We start from the raw sequence: 22077 nt of genomic DNA, 5'->3' as shown, positions 1-22077 counted from the left end.
ACTATGCAGGGTAAAGAAGTTTTAGCAAGGCTGTTGGGGAGTCTTCAAACCACATCTGCGGCCTGGTGTCTTCTGTATCTTTCAGGATCAGGACTGCCATGCTCAGTCATTGGCTAGGAGCAGTCTGTGGGCAGCTTGGAGTTGGCACAACTGTGGAAATGGGTCTCTGAGTGTTGATGGCAGGACCTTTGGTGAGTTAAGCTTCCTATGGTTGGGGGTCCACGAGGTGTAGTATTCTCCTGGTTGCTAGATATACCCTACCATTTTAAAGACAATGAGATGAGAAGAGGAAGGTAGAAATGGGTTGTAGTTTGAGAGACGTTTGGATTCAAGGCAAGATTTTCTGTTGTTTTTTGAGCTAGAAAAACTTCAGTATGTTTGAAAGCCTAGAAGAGGGAATCTGCATGATGGGAGAAGTTAAAAGTAGAGGAAGAGAAGAAAGGAAAGGGGAGAATTTGGGTGGGGAGTGTGTGTGTGTGTGTGTGTGTGAGAGAGAGAGAGAGAGAGAGAGAGAGAAAGAGAATTAGTTAACTGTGAAGGAAGAAGACTACAGTGAAAGAAGGATGAAGAAATTGGATAAAGGTTATGGATTTGAGGAGGGACATCTTATTCCCTGGGGTAATGTCTGAATATGGGTTAAGGCTGAATGTCATTGGAAGTTGAAGGGAATTGTGCTTGTTTTTTTTCAATTTCATTCAAAATAGGAAGGAAAAAGAGGTAAGATTGGACTTAGAGAAAGACTCTGCAGATCAATTTCTTGATGAAGTAGGAGGCGAAGTTATCTGCTGAAGGTATTATTTATTGTAACTCTTCTCGTGTGACAAAATTCCATACATAAAACTATAAGAGAAATAATATTTAGTATATTAAAATTAATATGTCAAATATATCTTTATATTAAGATGATTATCTAATACATATGTCTTTCGTAGGCATGTGTATTTTTGTTTCTTGGTGTATAACCCAAAACTCTAAAATATTCTCTTGATTTAATTAGGAATTTTAAAAACTGACGTTGTATTGAATTTGTCATTCTCAATCAGAAAAAAATTACTGGAAATATACTGTCAGTGTATTACGTATATTTGCTACCAAATTTAACAAAAACAAAAATGCTTTTGAACCATGTAATTTATCTCTTAAATAATTTCATCAAATGAGCATATACTGGCTTACCATATTAAAAAGTAGACATTAAAGTATTTCATAATTGGAGGGGGACTTTGACATCATTGGTTTCTCATGTGAGGGCCTCAGACTCCCAGAATCTATAAATTGAGCAATAAATGTTGATGATGGCCTATTTTCTTTCTTTCTTTCTCTCTCTTTCTTTTCTTTCTTTCTTTCTTTTTCTTTCTTTCTTCTTTCTTTCTTTTTCTTTCTTTCTTCTTTCTTTCTTTCTTTCTTTCTTTCTTTCTTTCTTTCTTTCTTCTTTCTTTCTTTCTCTTTATTTTTTTGATGATCTATTTTCAAATTTCAACATATCAAATGGAAATCACACTTTACCCATATGAAGGCTGAGGTTACAATGACTTAAAATGATTTCAATTCAGTGGGGCCACTCTTCAGAAGCTCCAATGGGCCTTTGCAATATTAAAGTATGGAAAATGCATTAATCAGTATTTAATCAAAGAATTTTAAAAATACACAAAGGCTTCTGAAATACAGGATTAGGGTAGGGAAAAGATTATAAAAGTTTGAGGTAACTGGTAGTAAAAAAAAGTTGGGAAATTTGATTGATTGCATCTAATCCTGTAATTTGCAGATGAGGAAACTGGGAGGATAAATAGTTTACCCAATATTACTTCGTGGTTCATTAGTAGTAGAGCCTGCTTTAGGATTTGCCTATTTTGGAAGTTGTGAAAAAATTACCTAACATGCTATTTTCTTGGGTGTTAGGGTTTTGAATATTGTATCATGGTGTTTAGTGTTCTTAGCATTTGGAGCCCAAATGCTTCATATTTTGTTTGGAGTTGCTTTGGGAATGAGTATGTCTGAGTAAGGAATGTTCTAGTCCAAACACTAGGCCAACTTTCCAGTAAAGTAGTTAAAAAAAAAGAAAAAAAAAGTTCCACAGAGGTAATTGAAAAGCAAAAGCCTTCAAAAGAGTTCTCATAGTAAAGAGGTGCCATAAAAGCCTAATTAATTTCAAAGTCCATCTTCATTCTTCATAATTTTAGGGTAGTCCTCATTCATATCCACTCTAGTTACAACAGTAATTTAAATAGAGCACATAATTAAACTATTAGTGGATGAATCTGCAAAAAGAAAACTTATTTTGGCTCTTCTAAATTTTAATCTTAAGTGCGCACACTAAATGTTTACATTCTCATCAAATAATTAACATATATTCACAATTAACAAACAGGAACAATCTTTATACAAAAATTCTGCTACCACTGTCATTTTTAAAACATTTATCCTGCCAGCAAGAGAGGAGACAGTTGTGTCTTTTTCAGGATAGATAATTTGAATAAAGAATATAAGATACAGTCATAATTAGAAGTTCAAACAATAGTTTTCCTTCTTGTGAAATGGTTTAATATTTTCTTCCTTATATTTCTTTATTCTTCTTCCTCATATTTCTTTAGACAACACAATCATTTCTTCTCATTTTTTTTTTCTTTTTAAGGAGGGGAGGTTGTCTACAGAAGGGAGGTGGTCTAAAAGAAGTGCCTTCATAACTGCAGCTGAGGCAGAGATGGAATATTTAGTAATTCTTACATTTCATTGGTGTAGTCTTCCAAGATGTCAAAATCATTTTCTAAGTCCAAAGTTTCAAAACCTCATAATCAAGATTTTATAACAAATGGTAATGAGTAGTTGTGTGCATTCATTTTCTATGATATCCAATCGCATGTCAATTAAAACTTAGACTTCATTTTGGCAGCAAATGAACATAGCAGAATGAACAAAGCTGAGACCTAGTCATTGTCATAGATGCAACCTGGAAAAAAAAAAGTACAAATTTCAATATAGTTATACAAAACACATATCTTTTAAGTGTTCCAAGGTTAGAAATGTGGGTGATTCACACCCTCCCAGTTTAGGATTAAAAAAAATGTAGAATTGACCCATTTTATGAAAAAGTAGTTAAATGGAAGATCATATATGTATTTAACTTTCAATGCTCAGTATATAATTCTAACTAAGTTTTTGGACAGATTTATTCTTTATCAAAATGAGACTGAGGATTATTTTATTGGGCAATTAATTAAATGTACTCTTTGGTAGTTACTGTAAATGAGATTGGAGATATTAAATATCAGTACGATCCTAAATTTAAAAGGAAACTAAAAGGCCACATGAGTAACTATATGCATCATTTCAGTTGAGATTAAGTTTTTAGAGTGTAATTTATAAATATGTGATGCTAAAAGAACACTGGCAAGTAATATAGGTTATGAAATAAGTACCTATTAACTGGTCAAGTATACATATGTTTGTGGATGAAAGTTTAGAAATTAAGATTAATAGTATAATGAAAAATTCACTAATCATTTTCATGCTTCTGTTTTCGAAGAAAATAAATAAGATTCTCCCTTGATTTCCAGTCATGTGCACAAATAATTTTTTAAAATTATATCACAGCATCTACTTTTCCTAACATTTTCAAGTGATTCAAATTCTGATCTGATTGGAAAGCTCTAATTAATCCAGCAAGCTATTTTTAGTATTTATAAGAACAAAAATTCACTGTTACTGTTCTTGGTGGTGGGTGCCATGTGAGACTTACCATCAGCAATATCATCATAGATCTCTCCATCACTGTAAATATAGAAAATAATTTTTATTAAAAAATATGTTCTTAACATTAAGGCAATATTTAGATTAAAAAGCCAGTAATATAAAAAAAAGCCAGTAATATGATTTTATATGACAAAATTAAGCATTTAAGGATGAGAAGTTAAATGTCATTCACTTTTAAGTGGGAAGAAATTTCATAGTCATCTGCATCATCTTTCATTGGTTTAACCTAATCCTCTGTTATATTCTAAAAATAACCAAAAGACCCACAACTTACTCCATATCATAGACATGGAATAGTGGAAACATGCCTCAGGAGCCCCACATATGCTTTATTCATCTTTAGATCCAACTGTGAGCCTAGCATAGAGCTGTGTGTTGTAAGAAGTACTTTTTCAACTGCACAAACTGAACAAGCATAGCACAATACTCCACTTGGGGCTCTAATGGATTTTTTAAATATACAAATATTAATTATAAAATATATAAATTTTCAAATTTATATTTCAAAATGAGTAGCCAAGATATGGTTCGTATGGTGATTCTTATGTTATATAATCCTAAAAATATTTATGGTTATAAACTGCATGCATAGTAATAGTTCTGGCTACTTTTACACATTTTGGTTGTACTTGGTCCTGAATCTTTGTAAAATATTTCTTTGTACACACCTACTGAGTCCCTCTTATGTACCAGGAGATACAGACATGAGTAAGACAGAAGCTTGGATTTCAAGATGCTTATAATCTAATGGAGGAGAGAATTATATGCAAGTAATTAAAATAGAAAGTATGATAAATGCTAATATAGTCTTGAAACATAGAATACAGTTTTTTGTTTTGTTTTGTTTTTAGAATACAGTTTTAAAGTTCAGAAATATAAGAGGACTTTCACTTTGACAAGATCCACTATTGGTTTCTGTATTATCTCTGCTTTTATCATGGAAGCAGCAGCAGGCTCTCCAAGTCACTGCCAACTGTGGCAGATGCTGTGAGTTCCCTATGTCTTTGTTTGGATCCTTTCTCTGAGATTAGGGAGGGTTTGGCTAATAGAAATCTGACACAAATACAAAGAGGACAGATTTTCCTATCATTCATTCAATAAGCACTTATTAAGTATTCACATCAATAGATGGTGAACCCATAATTTCTTAGAGTATAAATTCTAAACTCTCTCTTCATCATCCTGGAATAATCACTGATGAAGTTGTCCTCGTTACGCCATATATTCTTTCCTTGAAATTTGTATCTTTCATAAAATAGAAAAGTGCCTTGCCCACCATTGTGATTAATGCTCTGAGAAAAAGAATTGTGATTATTTTTCTTTTGACTCTTTACTAGTTTGCTGACAAAGCATTAGCATTGAGTTATCTCTTTCGATTGGTGTCAGGTTGTTTATGTATACAGTTTGTGAGTCTTCCTTGATTTTTTTTATTATGCAGAATTCTGTAAATATTAATATTGGCGTATGACCTGATAATGGAGTTCATTTCTTGCATTAATATACTTGCAACAGAATCTTATAACATTTGAGGGGGATTCTAATAGAACACTAGTACCAGACTGTGACAATGTCTTATTCATAAGAATAGAAGAATCATTGAGGACTATCTTTTTTCTGGCATGCTTCCAAAAGAGCAAGTTAATACTCTACTTTGCCTAGTAAAGAAAAGCCCTCAATTGAAGATTACTAACAGGTGACATTAGCACCTACTGTGTAAACACTAATTGGTTCCTGATTAATTCATTTCAACCAACTGCATTAATCAGTAAGTGATAGGCAAACTATTAATGAAAGTGTTAGTGGTTGTCCCCTGTCTCCAATGTTTTGCCCTGTCTGTCTCCAATGAATATATATAATTATGAACTGTATACTCATGAATGAGAAGGGTTCTTATCTATTTAAAAGAGTAACAGTTTATGAAAACCAGAACTTTATTATGGATCCTACTCTACTGACATTAATATAGCATATTTTTAAAAAATTTATTTATGGCAGTTCAGTAGAATGTATTATTTAAATATCAGATATCTTTCTTATGGAAAAGTATAATATTTGTTTTATAAGTACAGTAATAGAAGAATATGAACTTACTTGTCTACCAAGTAACTCCGAAGGACATAACCATCTATGAAAAAAGAAAATAAATTTTATTAATAGTACAGAATTGAATAATCTTTATTGTTTCTTTTAAGAAAGTGAGATAATTGAATATTTAATAGGATACAATGTAATATAATATACTGAATAATTATAGCTATCTCCAAATAGATATAATCTAATGGAGGAGATTTTTCTTATTTGTGTCCACTGTTCTCCCCTTCTTACCTTCTCCTTTTCTAACTTTTCTCTCTCTACTACATGTCTCTTTTACTCCATTCACAATCTTTCCTCTTAAAGAGAATCAGATTATCTCCTTCTCCATGCTACTGCAGGTTGTGGCACAAGGCTCCTTCAAATTTCCTTCATGGTGATACCCATGCCACACAACCTAGGGAGAATTTATAGTTTCTCTAAATATAAAAGTAGTTTGCAGATAGGTATTTTAAATACCACCAGATCAAAGCCTTAAGTTTTAAAATTTTATTATATTACAGAGTCAAAACTGTGTTGAACTTCCTTTCAAATCAGCAATCTTGTGATTCCTTGTGGGAGTAGGCATTTTTTTTTTTTAAGATTTTATTTATTTACTCATGAGAGACACACACAGAAAGGCAGAGACACAGGCAGGGGGAGGAGCAGGCTCCAGTCAGGAAGCCAGACATGGGTCTCGATCCGGGTCTCCGGGATCCTGCCCTGGGCTGAAGGCAGCGCTAAACTGCTGAGCCACCAGGGCTGCCCAGGAGTAGGCATTCTAAATGGTTGCAAAATAATTCTCATGTTCAGCGTGGTAGGTCTTCCATACTGCTTTTGCCATTTGACAGAGTGTCAATGTGTGCATTTTCATCTTTCACAAAACAAATCATTATTAGAAGAACACATACCAAGCATTCTAGCGATTCTCCTATTAAATAGGAAATAGACCATATTTTATGCAAAACAAGCAAAGGTGGGTTTTTTGTTTTTTTGTTTGTTTATTTTTATTTTTATTTATTTATGATAGTCACAGAGAGAGAGGGGCGCAGAGACACAGGCAGAAGGAGAAGCAGGCTCCATGCACCGGGAGCCCGATGTGGGATTCGATCCCGGGTCTCCAGGATCGCGCCCTGGGCCAAAGGCAGGCGCCAAACCACTGCGCCACCCAGGGATCCCCTGTTTTTTTGTTTTTGAACACCTTATCTTTGCCCTTATGGTGCAAAATAATCCTAAGGAAAAAATACAAGATATTTTTCTTGAGAAAATTTCTGCTGACATTTAATTAATATTATTAAGCTTTGGAATAATTAGTTTTGTGTTAGCACCTAAACACTACTATATGCTTGAGATTAATACCATTCATTGCCTTGTCAACACAACCTCTGAATTCTTTCAGAGTCAATCTATTCAGCTTGGTCTACTTTAGATCTAATTTTTAAGTAGAGTAAATGTCTAAAAAAATTAAAAACCAGGAAGGTCATAGGCAAAGATTAACACATATGATAATAAATTTACTTGAGTATACTTATATTGCCATTGATTTAACATGCAAAAACATTTTTTAAAAAAGTTGAGACCTTACAAATGAAACTATAGATTAAGACTTAAGAAGATGAACTTTCCCTTGAAATATTCCAGAGTAAAACAAAACAAAACAAAACAAAAAAACAAAGAAAAAAAAAACTCCACTGAAATATTTTATCAAGAGATTCATGACATTTTAATGAAAACTTTATTAGAGTTCTATTTGGAAAGGAAGAATCAAAGTTATCTTTGAATTCCTGTAGTATGGAAATAATGAAGCATGTGTCAAAATGATAAAAGCACAATAATGTAATATTTTTCTCAGACAATGAAAAATTAGACCTTGTTATACCTTCCTTTTTAAATTTCAGTTAAAGCAAAAGTAGTAAAAATTATTAATGTAAGAACATCTAAAATTAATATCCTTAGTTGCTTTGATATCACAGTTCTTTTATTCATTTCATGTTAACAGACTTCTAAAAAAATTAAGATATATATCATAATTTAACATAATTTTTAGAGGGGGGATAAACTCACCTCTAAAAAATTCAATTCTATGCATGTCTCTCAAAAGAGAAAAATCTAGGCAGATAACAAGTTTTTAGAACAAATTGTGGGTTTCGTGTCATGGTCCCAATAACTGAAATCTGTCTTTACGTGCACTGATGTTGGGAGCTAAAATAAAAAGTGAAGAGTTCTCTATAGATAGTAATAGTCAAATGTTTTTTTGTTTGTTTGTTTGTTTTTTTAGTCAAATGTTTTTGTTTCCATTAGTTAAAGTTGGTGTTTCTGCTTTTGTTTTGTAATTTTTTCTTAAAACAAATTGGGAAATAAAGGAATACAATATTAAGTGTACCCATGAGATATTTATGTTTAAGTTAATAATTTAAAAGTAATGATGTGGATGAGCTGAAGCTTTTTACAACAAAGGCAATGTCATTGTGAGCTATTCAGGCTTTGTAATGTCCCTGAACTAAAATTAGAAGATACAAAATTAGAGAAACATATAAGAAATCTAAACTGTTGTCAGAGACTGGACTTAACCCAGCATCAAATATATTTGTTTTTTTTTTAAAAGTCTTTAGAAGATTAAAAGAAATAAAGAACAAAACAAAGAGAATATAGGCACTATTTTTGGAAATTAAAGGTTTTTATTTTTCTTTGCTTTTACATAATCTTTTAAAAATTCATTTATGCTAAAGTTGTGTAGACCTGGATAAAGTACTATCTGTAGTAATTAAGCATTAAATAGTTCTTTATATGACCAAAGTTAATAACTCATGATCTACAGTTTAATAGCCTATCTTTGCAAAATTAATTATAAAAATATATATTTTAGATCTCAAATCCCTATTACATTTCCACCTATATCTTGCCTGTTCAAGAGCACTAAGGAATGGCTTTCCCTTTTGTTGAATGCTCTCCTGTTGCTGTTACTTGTGTGTGTGAGCTACATAAATGTGAATGATTATGAATATTATTTAGGAAAAATATATCAAGGAGATGCAGTGTGGGACGGTACTATACTGCTCTATTTTAGTTTCCTGAAATGATGTGATAATTTAGGGCTCATTAGCTATAAAATTACTATTATATAGCATTTTTACAGGGTCAATGACTTTTAATACAGTATAGATTTTGCTGTTTAGTACCTTTAAAAATCTGTAAAACTTCATTCTATTAAAAGCATCATTCATGACAGTGCTGAAACAAGTGACTTACCATGATTTTTATATTTTATATAATCGCTCCATTATAGTTCCTAGAAATAATTTTTTTGCAATAGAAAAATGATCTCTTTGCTTAAATGTTCCATGTACATCCATCATAAGGAATATTAATAAAAAATACATATGAAATAAGTAAAAAAGTCATCATGGCTCCATACCATGTAGAATGGCTGCCATGTTTACTGTGGGTGCTGGCATACCAGGGATTCTCATACTTAAGAGAATTTCATATTCATATTCATGAATATGAATTTCATATTCATACAACAGAACACAGTGGCTTGAGACAAGGGTTTTGAAATATGTGGTGGGATAGAGCTAATTAAGAAAGACATCCATTCCCCATATGTGCCAACTCTCAGGACTGATTTACCTTGTTATGAAAGAAATATAAAATCATCTTTGGAAAAGTTGAAAATATCTTCATTCTAATATTTTCACATTTTTTACTTAATAAAAGCAACAATTTCTATTATTTATGATTTCACTTGTCATGAGCAAGTCCAGAAATAAAGTTAAATTTACTCAATTTGGCCTCATGTTGTTTAAAAACAGTGAAATCAGGGATCCCTGGGTGGCTCATCGGTTTAGCGCCTGCTTTTGGCCCAGAGCGCGATCCTGTAGTCCCGGGATCGAGTCCCACGTCAGGCTCCCGGCATGGAGCCTGCTTCTCCCTCTGCCTGTGTCTCTGCCTCTCTCTCTCTCTGTGTCTATCATAAATAAATAAATAAATAAATAAATAAATAAATAAATAAATCTTTAAAAAAAATAAAAATAAAAACAGTGAAATCATGTACAGATTTACCCGGGCAAGGGGACCATGTCTGACTTCAACGGAACATACTTAAAATGTAACAAAAGAAAAAAATAAAACACAGTGTATAAGACTAAATATGAATTATTAGCCTGCTGTTATAGAAATATTCTCTCTCCCTCTCTTCCTTCTCTCCGTTCTCTCTACTTACTTCTAGGACTTCAAATCAGGGGACTTTCAACATTTTGGAATTTAAAAAATTTTCTTCAGTGAGCATGTGCTGTTTTAAAATTGAAAACGAGATGATTTAAACAAAGAAATGATCAGTTAGATTTGAGAAAATCCGAACTATCTTTGAAATTCCCTTTCCTTGATGCCCAAAGAAAATGTAGAGCATTTTAACCACAAATAATTCTGTTCATGTCTCCTTCCACACTTTTTGTAGAAAATTTTTCTCCAGTGACAGGAGGTGGGGAAACTCACAGCTTATGAGACATTGAGTTGTGGAATACACTCAAATATTAGCGAGAAATTCTAAATATTTGGGAATGTGCCAGAAATACATATTTAAGATCTCAATGCCTCTGCGCTATGTTTTCCACAAGCCAGTGGGTGAACTGATCAAATGTGATAATGCTTGTAATAGTGGCTTGTACTCAATTCCACCATGGAAAGAGATTATTTGTTAATACTTTTGCCTCTAATTTCTACCATTACAAATTAAGTTTCAGTAAGCTATGTTTTCTTTTCTTTGATGGATTAAGGAATGGAAAGTAAGGAAAATGTTAAGGTTACCATGGTGTTGGATTGCAAATGCCTTTACAGCCAAGCAGATATAGAAGTAAGGAACTGAAAGATTTAAAGCCTCCTAAATAATACACAACAAGCAAGCTACATCAGTAAGGCTAAGATAGAGAACTGTCTTCTAGCAAGTTAAACTATTCCACAGACTTCTTCCTGTGTGTGTCTATATGTCAGACTTTCATCTGGTTCTCCAACTGCAATCTCCAAATTGTTACATTCAGCTCAGGAAGCCCTGAACAAGGTGCCAGGCACCACAGGATGTGTTGGCAGTACAATGTTGAGAACATTTCAGTGAAGTTACTCTCAAGCTCAGAGTCTAATAAGAATAACAGATTGGTAAAACAGTAAGGACAATTCCAGAGACAGAAGAAGTAGCATGGTGGGGCAGGGGAGAGATAAATTGTGATGGGTGACTGGAGAGTAGGGAGTGGGTGTGCTTCCAATTTTAGATGACAACAGGATTGCTTTTAATAGGCAATTATGGGCATTTGAAGTAGAATAAAATAGCATAGAAGGATGAAATAGCCTAATTTACTTAGGGAATGACAAGTATGTAGTATATACTTTTAGAGCATCCGTTGCAGACGGGAAATAGTTGATGAGATTGAAGTTAGATCTACAGGGTTTTATGTACTAGCCTCAGATAATATTTGTATATTTAAAAATCATATCTGAGTAACAGTGTGGCAGGGAGATTGGCTGAGAGTAAGGGTAAAGTAGACATAGCATTTGAAAGGCTATTGCAATAATGAATGTAGATGAGGGAGGTTAAATCCACACAATTCTCTCAAATCCTATAGAAGTCATGAGCAATGTATCAGAGATAAGGGAGAATAAGAATACCAAGGATCCAGTTCAAGGGAGGAATAAGCAGGAAGTTTAGAAAAATTAAGAAAAGCAGGAGATCTGGCAAAATAAAAGTGAAATTAAGCAGGTACAATAATCACATTTTGGAACAAAGCTTAACATGAAAGGCAATAGCAGATGCTCCAGGTGGCCTTCCCATAGACCTTCACCCTAACCATGTTGGTGCCTTTTGGTTCACCCAACTTCCAAAGAATAACGCTTGCAGTTTTTTTTTTTTAACTGATCATTTTTCTCTTGTCTTCCAGATGTCCTTTTCAGCTTGCTCAGTATCCTGAATGGCTCACCACCTGCCCAGGAGGAGGCTTCAACTCCACATTAACAGGGATTGATGTATAAATACCCCAATTTGTTTCTCCCTGGGTGTGATAACACTGCCACTTCGAGTTCCCAACTGGAATAAGCTCCAATGATCTAAGTGGCAACCTTTTCCATAACAAGGCTTTGTCAACTGCCTTTCCTTTCCTGTCTACTTTCCCACTTGCCTTTGAGTGTTTCCTAGAATCACATCCTAAACCAGTCCAAAGAAACTCTTTAAATAAAAAAAAAACAAAACAAAAACAAAACAGGTACACAAGCACTGCTGATAGAATCATCAGGTTTCCGTCCTGTGTGGGATGGACCCCGAGCCCTCTAAGCCTTGAATTCGTTATCAGTGAGCCTGGGAATTGTAAAGGGCATTGGTATTGCTCCAGGAAAGAAAAAAAAAAAAAAAAAAAAAGATAAAAGTGACATGGGGCCCTTGACTGTGATCTATCAGCATTTTACGTAATGTTTGCCCTTCTCATTTTTAACAGATGATAAATTCTAAGAGGGCAGGAGCCCTCCAATATTCATAACAGTACTAAGAATTATTGAGGTCCAAATAGGAAATGAGTGCAGATTACAAAATTATCCCTAAGTAGTTACTGTTTTTCTCATTCTTAAGGTCTACTAGCTCCTGGAAAGAGGAGTCTTCTCCAAATTTCTGTTTCTGGTGCTGCATCTTCCTGCCCATCTACATCCACACAGGTTGTTGATGAAGCCATTTACACCCTTGTTACTCGAGAGTATGTTCCATGGACCAGCAGCATCCATTCCCTGGCAGCTTGGAAAAGTGCTGAATGTTACACTTCACCTCATACCTACTGAGTTAGATTCAGCATTTTTGACAGGATCCCCATAAGAGGGGTTATGGATTTTGAAGTTTAAGGAGCATTTCTTTAGATGGGATTTGGTGCTAAAGACAAGAATCTCAGGACAGCATGGCAAGATTGGTCTGCAGCTTGTATCCCGGAGAAAGGGTCACAGGACAAGCACTAGGACAATTCACTCATAAAAAATGTCATATACTTTGGAAAGCAGAGGAAAGAAAACAGGTTCATTTAGGCTCATTACCCCAGCCACTATTAGCAGTATAGTTCAGTTTCTTTATTTACATAAATTTTTAGAAGATTTTACTTATTTGAGAGAGAGAGATCACAAGCAGTGGGGAGGAGTAGAGGGAGAAGCAGACTCCCTGCTGAGTAGGGAGCCCGAGATGGGACTCCATCCCAGGACCCCAGGATCAAGCCCTGGGCCCAAGACAGATGCTTAACTGAGCCACCCAGGCACCCTATTTACATAATTTTTTTTAAAAAGATTTTATTTATTTATTCATGGGAGACACAGAGAAAGAGAGGCAGAGACACAGGGAGAGGGAGAAACAGGCTCCCTGTGGGGAGCCCCATGTGGGACTTGATCCCAGGACTCTTGGATCACACCCTGAGCCGAAGGTAGACATGCTCAACCTCTGAGCCACCCAGGCATCCCATATTTACATAATTTTAAAAAAAGATTTAATTTATTTATTCATGAAAGACACACACGCACACAGAGAGAGAGAGAGGTACAGAGACACGGGCAGAGGGAGAAGCAGGCTCCATGCAGGGAGCCTGACGTGGGACTCGATCCCAGGTCTCCAGGATCATGCCCGGGGCTGAAAGTCGTGCTAAACCGCTGAGCCACCTGGGATGCCCCTAATAATTTTTAACATGGCTGTAAATCCATCCCATGTTAAGCAGGCTTCTTATTTCTCTTACTATTGTGTCGTGAGAATTTCCTCACATTATTATCATAATCATCATGTAATATTCAATCTGGTATATTAATCAGAACCTATTTAATACCTTTTAAGTTTTTAAACTTTTTAATATTTTTGATGATCTTTTAATGCATACAGCTTTTCTGCACTTAAAGCTGTTGCTTGGGGTACATGCTCACAAACGTTAGTCTGAATGGGGGCTTTCTTTGTCTCCTGGAGCACTTGTTTACACATAATCTCCAGTGACCTTTGAGTCTTAATACTACACTACCCGTGTCTTTTATTCTTTGTACCCACATTTCATTTTCTCCTTTTAAAAACCAACCACACCTCCTCCATGATAACTTTAGATCCATTTCCCCAACCTTGAGTCACTGGTTTTATTCTTAAAACTCCCATTTCAGTTCCTGTCCTTGAGTCACCTTCCTGTCATTAAAATTCGACTCAGAGTTCATGTTTTCCACACAGACTAACCAAGCTGATAGGGGGCATCCATGCTGACTATCCGATTTTAAAGACAGGACACATAATTCTGAGTTACTCTTCCCTGGACTTTAAATAAAATAAACTTCCTTTTAAAATTTGACAGAAACATTTCCAACTGCAATTTCAATAGCCGATAAAGTCAAATAATAAGACAAGGACTCTCTTGTATTCAATACTATGCTGTATTAAGGAGTGCACTTGTCATCATGAGTGCTGGGTCATGTATGGAAGTGCTGGCTCACTATGTTGTACACCTGAAACTAATATAATGCTGCATGATAACTACCCTGAATTAAAATTAAGTTAAATTAAATTAAAAAATAAATATATATAGGAAGCACTATATATATTTATATTCCTATATATAAACAAAAATATATAGGAAGCACTTTTTTTTCCCCCAAGAAGCACAATTGGGAGCTACTCTTTCCTGAACTTTAAGTGAAATAAGCCTTCTTTTAAAATTTGACAAAAGCATTTCCCTCTGTCAGTTTTTTTTTTCCACCTCTGTCAGTTTTAATAGCTGATAAAGTCAAAGACAAGACTGTCTTATATTCATTTGGAATACTATGTTGTATTGAGTGTGTCCAAGTAGGAAAAGAAAATAAGTAGATTTGCTAGGTAGGAAAACTGGAAATTCTAGATATGACATGTGCTATATAATTTCAAAACTAGGCCAGAACAAGAGCCACTCACTACTTTAGCACAGTGGTTCTCACTTTGGTGTACCTGAGAATAAGTTAGGGAAGAGGTGATGATCACATATTCCATCTGACTCCCCGGAACTCATAACTTAGCAAGTCAAGGGTGAGTCCAGGAAACTGTGATTTTAATACACAAAGGGTTTTCTGATCCTGGTAGTCTGTGGGACCACATTTTGAGAAGTACTAATTTGGCATTACTTTGGCACCACAGTGCCAAAAATAGCAGGTTTTTAAGTGAAAAAGGATTAAAATACAATACATTGATTTCAGCACAGCACGATCTCTAGTTTCTTAATGTATGTTCCACAATTCATAAAACATAGACAAAACAAAGATAATAAAACAAGAGCGATCAGGAACACGCATTTGATTATTAAATCCCAGAGTGCCATAGCAGCAAAGAGTAAGCAGTGACTTACATTTTCCTTCTTCATTTCTGCAGAGAACTTTTGTATCATCAGTGCTTTGTATAACTTCAAGAGATTCACCAGGCTTCACCTGTAGATCTCTGGTCCCCCATCTTTTAGAAGTTAAGGCAGGTGCTACTTTGGTGGAATACAGGACTCTAATTTCACCATCATACTGGAAAAATAAAGAAAAACATTTAATTTATTGATTGATGATTATTAAAGTAATCCATCTATTGACAGGTTTATTAAGAAAGCCTTTGCTAAATAAATAGTTCCTTGTTTTCAAAAAATAATGTAAAAATATTAAGGAATAATTTTTGAGGGAAAACCACTCATAATCTCACCAACCTAATATTATCACTATTTTAAAAATTAAAAACATTTTTAAAATTTAAGGTGTACATGTGTTGATTTGATATAGATTACAAAATGACAACCATTGTGGCTTTAGCTAACACTTCTATCACTTTACATAATTACCATTTCTTTTTTTGTGGTGAGAACATTTAAGATTTACTCTCTTCACAACTTTCAAGTATATAATGCAGTACTGCTAACTATAATGACCATGCTGTACAGTAGACCCCTGAAACTTATTCATATTATAACTGAAAGTTTGTACCCTTTGACCAATGTCTCCTCCACGTCCTACCCCAGGCTCTGGTAGCTATCATTTTACTTTGTTTCTGCGAGTTTGGCTTTTTAAGATTCCACGTATAAATGATTATTATAGGGTATTTGTCTTTCTCTGTTTGACTTATTTCACTTAGCATAATGCCCTTAGGGGCCATCCATGTTGTCACAAGTGGCAAGATTTCCTTCTTTTTTCATGGCTGAATAATATTCCAGGGTATGTATATGTATGTGTGTTTATATAAGAATCTTTTAAAAGATTTTTATTTTATTTATTTATTTATGAGAGACATACAGAGAGAGGCAGACACACAGGCAGAGGGAGAAGCAGGCTCTGTGCAGGGAGCCTGATGTGGGACTCAATCTTGGGACCGGGATCATGCCCTGAGCCAAACACAGATGCTCAACTGCTGAGTGACCCAGGTGTCCCAAGAATCTTTTTTTTTTTGTCCATTCTACTTCTAGATTATCTTATTAAAGTTCAAAGAATGGCTAAATCTAAATTATTATTGCAGTATATATATATTGTGCATGTATAAGATTTTGCTTGATTTGTTAAAGGAATACATTCAAATGTAAGGACATTTTTATAGAAAATAAAGAAGTTACAATGGATAACTGACATTGACAATTCTGCTTTTAATACCTGCAGTTTGGTATTTAAAAATCATTGTTTTTTTTCCCCCACTAGTGCTTTGAACTTTGTCTGATAATTAAATATGACATACTTTAAACTTTTTCCTGAAGTCTTTCTCTTCTTTTTCTTGCTTTTTTAGCTTCTTAAGGTCTTTTTCTTCTGTCTTAGCCTTGGCTCCTTGACTAAGATGGTAGAACATATAAAACAGCGTTTAGTTTGGTATAAAAAGAACAGTGTGCAATAGAGACTCCATAACATTACATTTTTGTCAAATTTTGTTTTTAATTAATTCCTTTTCTTAGAAATCTAGTACTTTCACTGTAATAAGTGGTAATATTTCATAACACAGAAATGATTCTTCAAAGAATACAGATTATGAGTAAAATGGAAGGAAGTGATTACCTATTACGGTGAACCATATACAATTATTGAGGTTTAGTGTAAATATGGTTATGTAACAGAGGCTTCATATGATTCAACCTATCTATTGTCAAAATCCCTATATTTTTCAAACCTTCATGGATAATTAACTGGCTTGGCCAATAACATAGAAAAGGCTTTTTGAAAAAGAACATTTTTTTAAAATTGATTTTTATGTCTTGAAAAGTTTATCTATATGTCAGGTTTTCATATAAGCTTAAAATAGAGCCAGGATAGCATCTCAGAGATACCAAGTAGACTAAAGCTAATCGTCATAATAATAAGGCAAAGATAGTGATTTTTCAGCCTGGCCACATATAGAATCACCTGGGAAGTTTTTAAAAAATACCAATGCCTTTGTCATATTCCTAGACATTCTAATTAAATTAAATACATTCTAATTAATTAGACTGAGTGGGGTCTAGATACTGACATATATTGTAAAGCTCCCCAGGTAATACTAATTTGCAACCAAGGTTGAAGAACATTTGCTAATGTTGAATGTGGATGTTAGGAAAAGGTCAGAAATCTCTGAAGGAGGAAATTTTAAAAATCAGAATTTTTGTGAATAATGAAAGATTCTCAATGCTGATATTAATTTTTATAGAGACCACCTAAAATAAAGTTTTGTTTGTAACTGATTTGTTTACAATGTTTGATTCTTCAGTTTTGAATCTTAGAATTCAGTTCATTTACCGTGAAATGTATTAGCACATTGTCCTGCCTTGGGTTCTGCATCTTTCCTCAGTATCTCCTATACTACGGTGCTCTGGGCAGTAGAGGAATTACTATCTTAAATTAGCCGTTTGGAACTATAAGGATATACATGTTAAAAATGGCCCATGAGCTCTCTTTAAAATAATCTATTGAAATTCAGTTTTAGTTAAAAATAGAATACTATGGGAAAGAACATAAAATAGTCTTAAACTCTGAAAATAAGCAGCAGTAAAGAAAACGGTGCATATCACATAAAGTTTAATCAGCTGGGGTTTATTTTACTTGAAGAAAAGGTCCAGTGTGTACCTGGGTTCCTAGAGAGCTATTTAATGGAATGTGGTGACATTTTTACAGTACTACAAAGCAGAAAAATGCATTAAAAAAATGTCAGGGATAGAAGTCACTTCCCAATGGTGAGGAATTTTCAAACCTAACATATTACTAAAGAAGATTAGATTTTCCTTTCAGATAAAAGGAAAATGATTCTCTTTTCATCTTTCTTGTTTGTTGTGCCTATCGAACTTGATCTTCACATAGAAATGATAGCATATTCTCCCTTCAGTGTCTTTGATCTTGATACTTTCTTTTGTTCAGTAAAATTAACTTAACAGTGTTGGTAAAAAATAAATAAATAAATAAATAAGTACTCATGCCTTTTTGCTGTACAGCATGGAAGACACTGCGTATTCTCTCCCATTTATGTCACTTTCGTCCTTCAACTAATCAAGTCCAAGATCCTTTTATTCACCTTTTTTCCTAAGAAAGCTATAGAGGTGTTCTTACACAGTATGTATTAGCTCATCTCACATGTTCATTGAAATATAAAAAAGCATCTTACCAGGTTATTTTCTACTTCAAAAGAGGCTTCAAAAAGTACTCCTTTGTACTAACTGATCTTAATAGATTTTCCTATTTTAACCTAAAGTTAAATTGAAACCTTAGGTGACCTGAAGAATGTCACTATTCACCCTCAATGTTTTCTTTTTTAAATTTGAATGGAACCTTTAAGAATCTGATGCTTTTTGTGAAAAAGAGACATAATAAAGTCCTTTTAAAAACACAAATCATCTTTTTTTTCATAAAGGAAAAAAATCTTGTGGAGGACACAAGAGATTTGAAGAAGGTGGGTGAAAGGTGAGATATAAACTAAGAAGTGCATTCAAGACAAAAAAAAGCTTTTGGGAAAAGGGTAAAAATAAAGGGAGGAGATGAATCAGTGAGATCAGTTGTGATCAGGCTCTCAAATATTTTCTCAGTGACTGAGTATATGAATGAATAAAGAATGTAGACATCAGTGAGTCACAGGGCAGAGAATAATCAGGGGACCAGGAGCAGAACACCCAGGAGAGGGGGAGAAGTAGGGGGTGACCAGGGCTCTTCCCCATAAACCTAGAAGACACTTTAGAGCTGGGATCAGAGAGAGGACAGAGCAAATGGGATCAAACACAGTAGATACACACACTACTGGTCTTTTATTCTAGACGAATTTTCTTGATCAGTTAGATTCTCATCTCACAATGAGAACATTTTAATTACCTCAGCTCTGCTGGTGGAGCAGGGAAATCAGAGGCATCCACATCATCATAAACTTCATCTCCCACGTCTAATAAAAGGCAAAATATCAAATGTTGAAACACTTTTAGTTTGAATTTTGATATGAGCATTCGATTATGTTTTTAATATAAAGATGGTTTTGAGGACAACAAAATAAGTTTTCCTGGGATCTCTGTATATTTCTCCCAAAAGCACTGTCTATCCTTGAAGGGGAGAGATTTTTTCTCTCCCTGGATGCTTCTGCTAAATTTCCCTCAAGAAAAGCCAGTGACATAATTGTAACTAGCATTAACAGGATAAACCCCTCAAATAGTGATTAAGATTATTTGAAGATCAACATATGTGATGAATGTCAGGTTTAGTAGATAGCTGACAAACAAATCAACATTACTGGCCATTGGCAATAGGCAATAGAGATCGAAATCAAGAGTCTTAGGGGTTTTGGGAGGGTATGGTAATATATATTATTTTATTTATATGTCTATATTTGTGTCTGTCTATGTTTGTCTGCCTCTATCTATCTATCTATCTATCTATCTATCTATCTATCTATCTACTTACCTACCTACCTACCTATCACTCTCTTTTACTCACTGATCTGTCCTTCATTAGCTTTTAACTTGTAGTAATATTAGGTGTGATACCACCTTAAAGTAGACAGAATATTTCTATTAATAAGGCATGTCTGGTACCAGCAGGTATTGAGAACCAGTGTTGGTAGAAAAACAGAAAAAAAAAAAAAAAGAAAAAAAAAAGAAAAACAGCTGTGCCCTTAACAGGTTCAATGGATTTTCCAATCCATGAATACTTTTCTTCCATCTAGATCTCTTGTTAATAAAATCAGGAGGATTGCTTCCTCTGTGCACCTACTAAGTTGCACACAGCAAATTAAGCTGAAGAGATGAGTTGAAGAGAGTACAGATGTTTTAAGGAATGGTTATCATAGAAAGTTTAAATGCTCTGTGCTAGTGGCAAGGATTTAATTTCAAGAACTCTCTATACAGCATATGTATAGACTACATACATATGTCTACACATATATGCATATGTGCATATATATACATACATATGTATGTACTCTATACATATATATTACATACACACTTGTCTGTGTGTGAACATTCTCTCCCCACTCAGGGAATTAATTTCACAACTATGTGAAGAACTAATAATTAATATATAAAAATATGACAGATTATTGGTTTCAAGAATGGGAAAAATTACTATTCCATACACTTGCACTTAGAACACACTTGAAAACAAAAGAAAATTAAGACAAAAAACCATTTTTTTACTTAACTGATCACATTTGCTTCACTTTATACCTACCCTTTGTGGAGCTAAGTTTCTTGAATACTTTTTGAAAGTTATAGATTAAGATATAAACTCATCATCAGTTATCGATCAATTTGAATTAGTGTCTTATTTTTTTTTTTCAAACTGATAACTGAAAATGAGGTCAGATAAGCAGTCTGGAAGAATAGGTTATCTGTGTGTTTAGTTTTCTCTTTCAATTTATTTATAAATTCGTATCAACTTTTTGAAAGCCCCTGAATATTCTTGTGAGATTTCATTTTGTTCAAAGTCAATTTAAGAAGAATCTTTTAAAGGTCTGTCTCAGCAGGGATAAGAAAAAATAAGCTGATCAAAATTGTACGAAGAAGAAACTGTTTTACATTTAGCAGTGGAAAAATTTCCAAATACAATGTAATTTATACATTTAAAAAAATCAAAGACATTTAGATTTAGAAGGGCCTTGGTGTCATATAATCTGGTACATTTTTAGAAATCATTATGCAGAAGCCCAATATAGCAGGGTCGACTGAATTGGGGTAGAGGAGACATGAGAAATCTTGGTGTCCATCCCTGCCTACCTGTTGTTTTCTCCATAGTGACCCCTATGGTGGTTTAAAACCATCAATATTAAAAATTTTCCTCTTCCCACTCTTTAAGTGTTGAGAAACTGCCCCCCGCCCCCAGGAGCAGTTGCTTGACAATTACATGAGTTATTATATCCAGAGCCAGGACTTTAATCTAGAAACCATGACTATATCCAATGCTTTCCCACTATCTCATCTGCAATAAATGAGATAGAAAATATATAATTAGCTTTTATTACTTACCCAATTGTTTAGGAGGAGAAGGGAAACTGGAAAGAAAATGAGAACACATTTATAATCAGACCAATATAAACGAGAAATTGAGACCTTTTATTTAGGGGAGGCATGAACAAGTAATAGCCCAGAGGCTTCAGACTGCTAATTAATCTATTTGATGGTCATTCCTTTCTCATCTCCATTTCTCCACTGAGTCTCAGCTCCTTTCCATCAATTTTCAATTTTGCAAGACTTTTTTTTTTTTTTTTAATTCCAATGGTGGCCAAAAAAGTCAAAAGTCAAGGTATCCAGTGGTTTATTTTGCCCATAGCCATCTATTTTTGAGGTTCTTCCAAATATTTTCAGATTTGTTCTATGAAGTTTGGGCATATTATCACATCAGAGTAAATTAAATGGACTCAATGTTTTGGAGTCATTGTGGCATAGCTCAGGTCAAAACTTTTTATTTGACTTAAAGAGTAGAAATGAACAAAGGTCATAGGATTCTTTCTATGACCATGTTTTCCCAAACAGGAGAATGGTGAATAAGAGAGGAATATCCACTGTAGCCACAGAGGAAGAGTTTATTAATCTGAAATCAGCATTGGGTGGCATTTAGTTGCAACAGAAAAAGGCCTTTGCTTTTATAACTTTCTGAACTTTAAACACACACACAAACACACATCTCTAGAAGAATGGTGCACAGTTATACTAAGGTGTGAAAGGTCATTAGTTCAAATGACTGAAAATCAAAATTAGGAGGTGTACAATAGGAGCAAGAAAAATAATCTCTGCCTTTATTTCTAAGTAAGGTCATCATTTGAATAATGCTGTATCAAGAGAGGATTTGTTAAAATCA

The 22077-nt window shown here is 34.1% G+C and overlaps 1 protein-coding gene and 1 long non-coding RNA gene across 6 annotated transcripts in view; one reads left to right on the top strand and one right to left on the bottom strand.

Moving 5' to 3' along the window:
- Positions 1 to 41: 41 nt before the first annotated feature.
- Positions 42 to 16533, top strand: LOC125755004 (uncharacterized). Its single transcript, XR_007410375.1, has 2 exons — positions 42 to 191; positions 11748 to 16533. It is a non-coding gene; the product is annotated as an uncharacterized LOC125755004 (long non-coding RNA).
- Positions 779 to 22077, bottom strand: part of FYB1 (FYN binding protein 1) — a 150411-nt gene continuing 129112 nt past the window's right edge. For 4 of the 5 annotated variants that reach the window (XM_035714919.2, XM_035714920.2, XM_035714921.2 and 1 more), the window contains 7 exons: positions 21246 to 21271; positions 19105 to 19171; positions 16523 to 16613; positions 15171 to 15333; positions 5842 to 5875; positions 3737 to 3768; positions 779 to 2947 (listed from right to left, as the gene is read on the bottom strand). In XM_035714919.2, the coding sequence (XP_035570812.2) occupies positions 2925 to 2947; positions 3737 to 3768; positions 5842 to 5875; positions 15171 to 15333; positions 16523 to 16613; positions 19105 to 19171; positions 21246 to 21271 (436 nt within the window). In that variant the 3' untranslated portion in view covers positions 779 to 2924. Of the gene's footprint in view, positions 2948 to 3736; positions 3769 to 5841; positions 5876 to 15170; positions 15334 to 16522; positions 16614 to 19104; positions 19172 to 21245; positions 21272 to 22077 lie in introns of those variants that run through there. The other variant, XM_049109316.1, reaches the window with a different exon arrangement.

Source organism: Canis lupus, chromosome 4, assembly GCF_003254725.2.
Source record: "Canis lupus dingo isolate Sandy chromosome 4, ASM325472v2, whole genome shotgun sequence".
Lineage (NCBI taxonomy): Eukaryota > Metazoa > Chordata > Mammalia > Carnivora > Canidae > Canis > Canis lupus.
The sequence above is the reverse complement of the archived record's forward strand: the minus strand, read 5'-3'. Positions and strand labels throughout refer to the sequence as shown.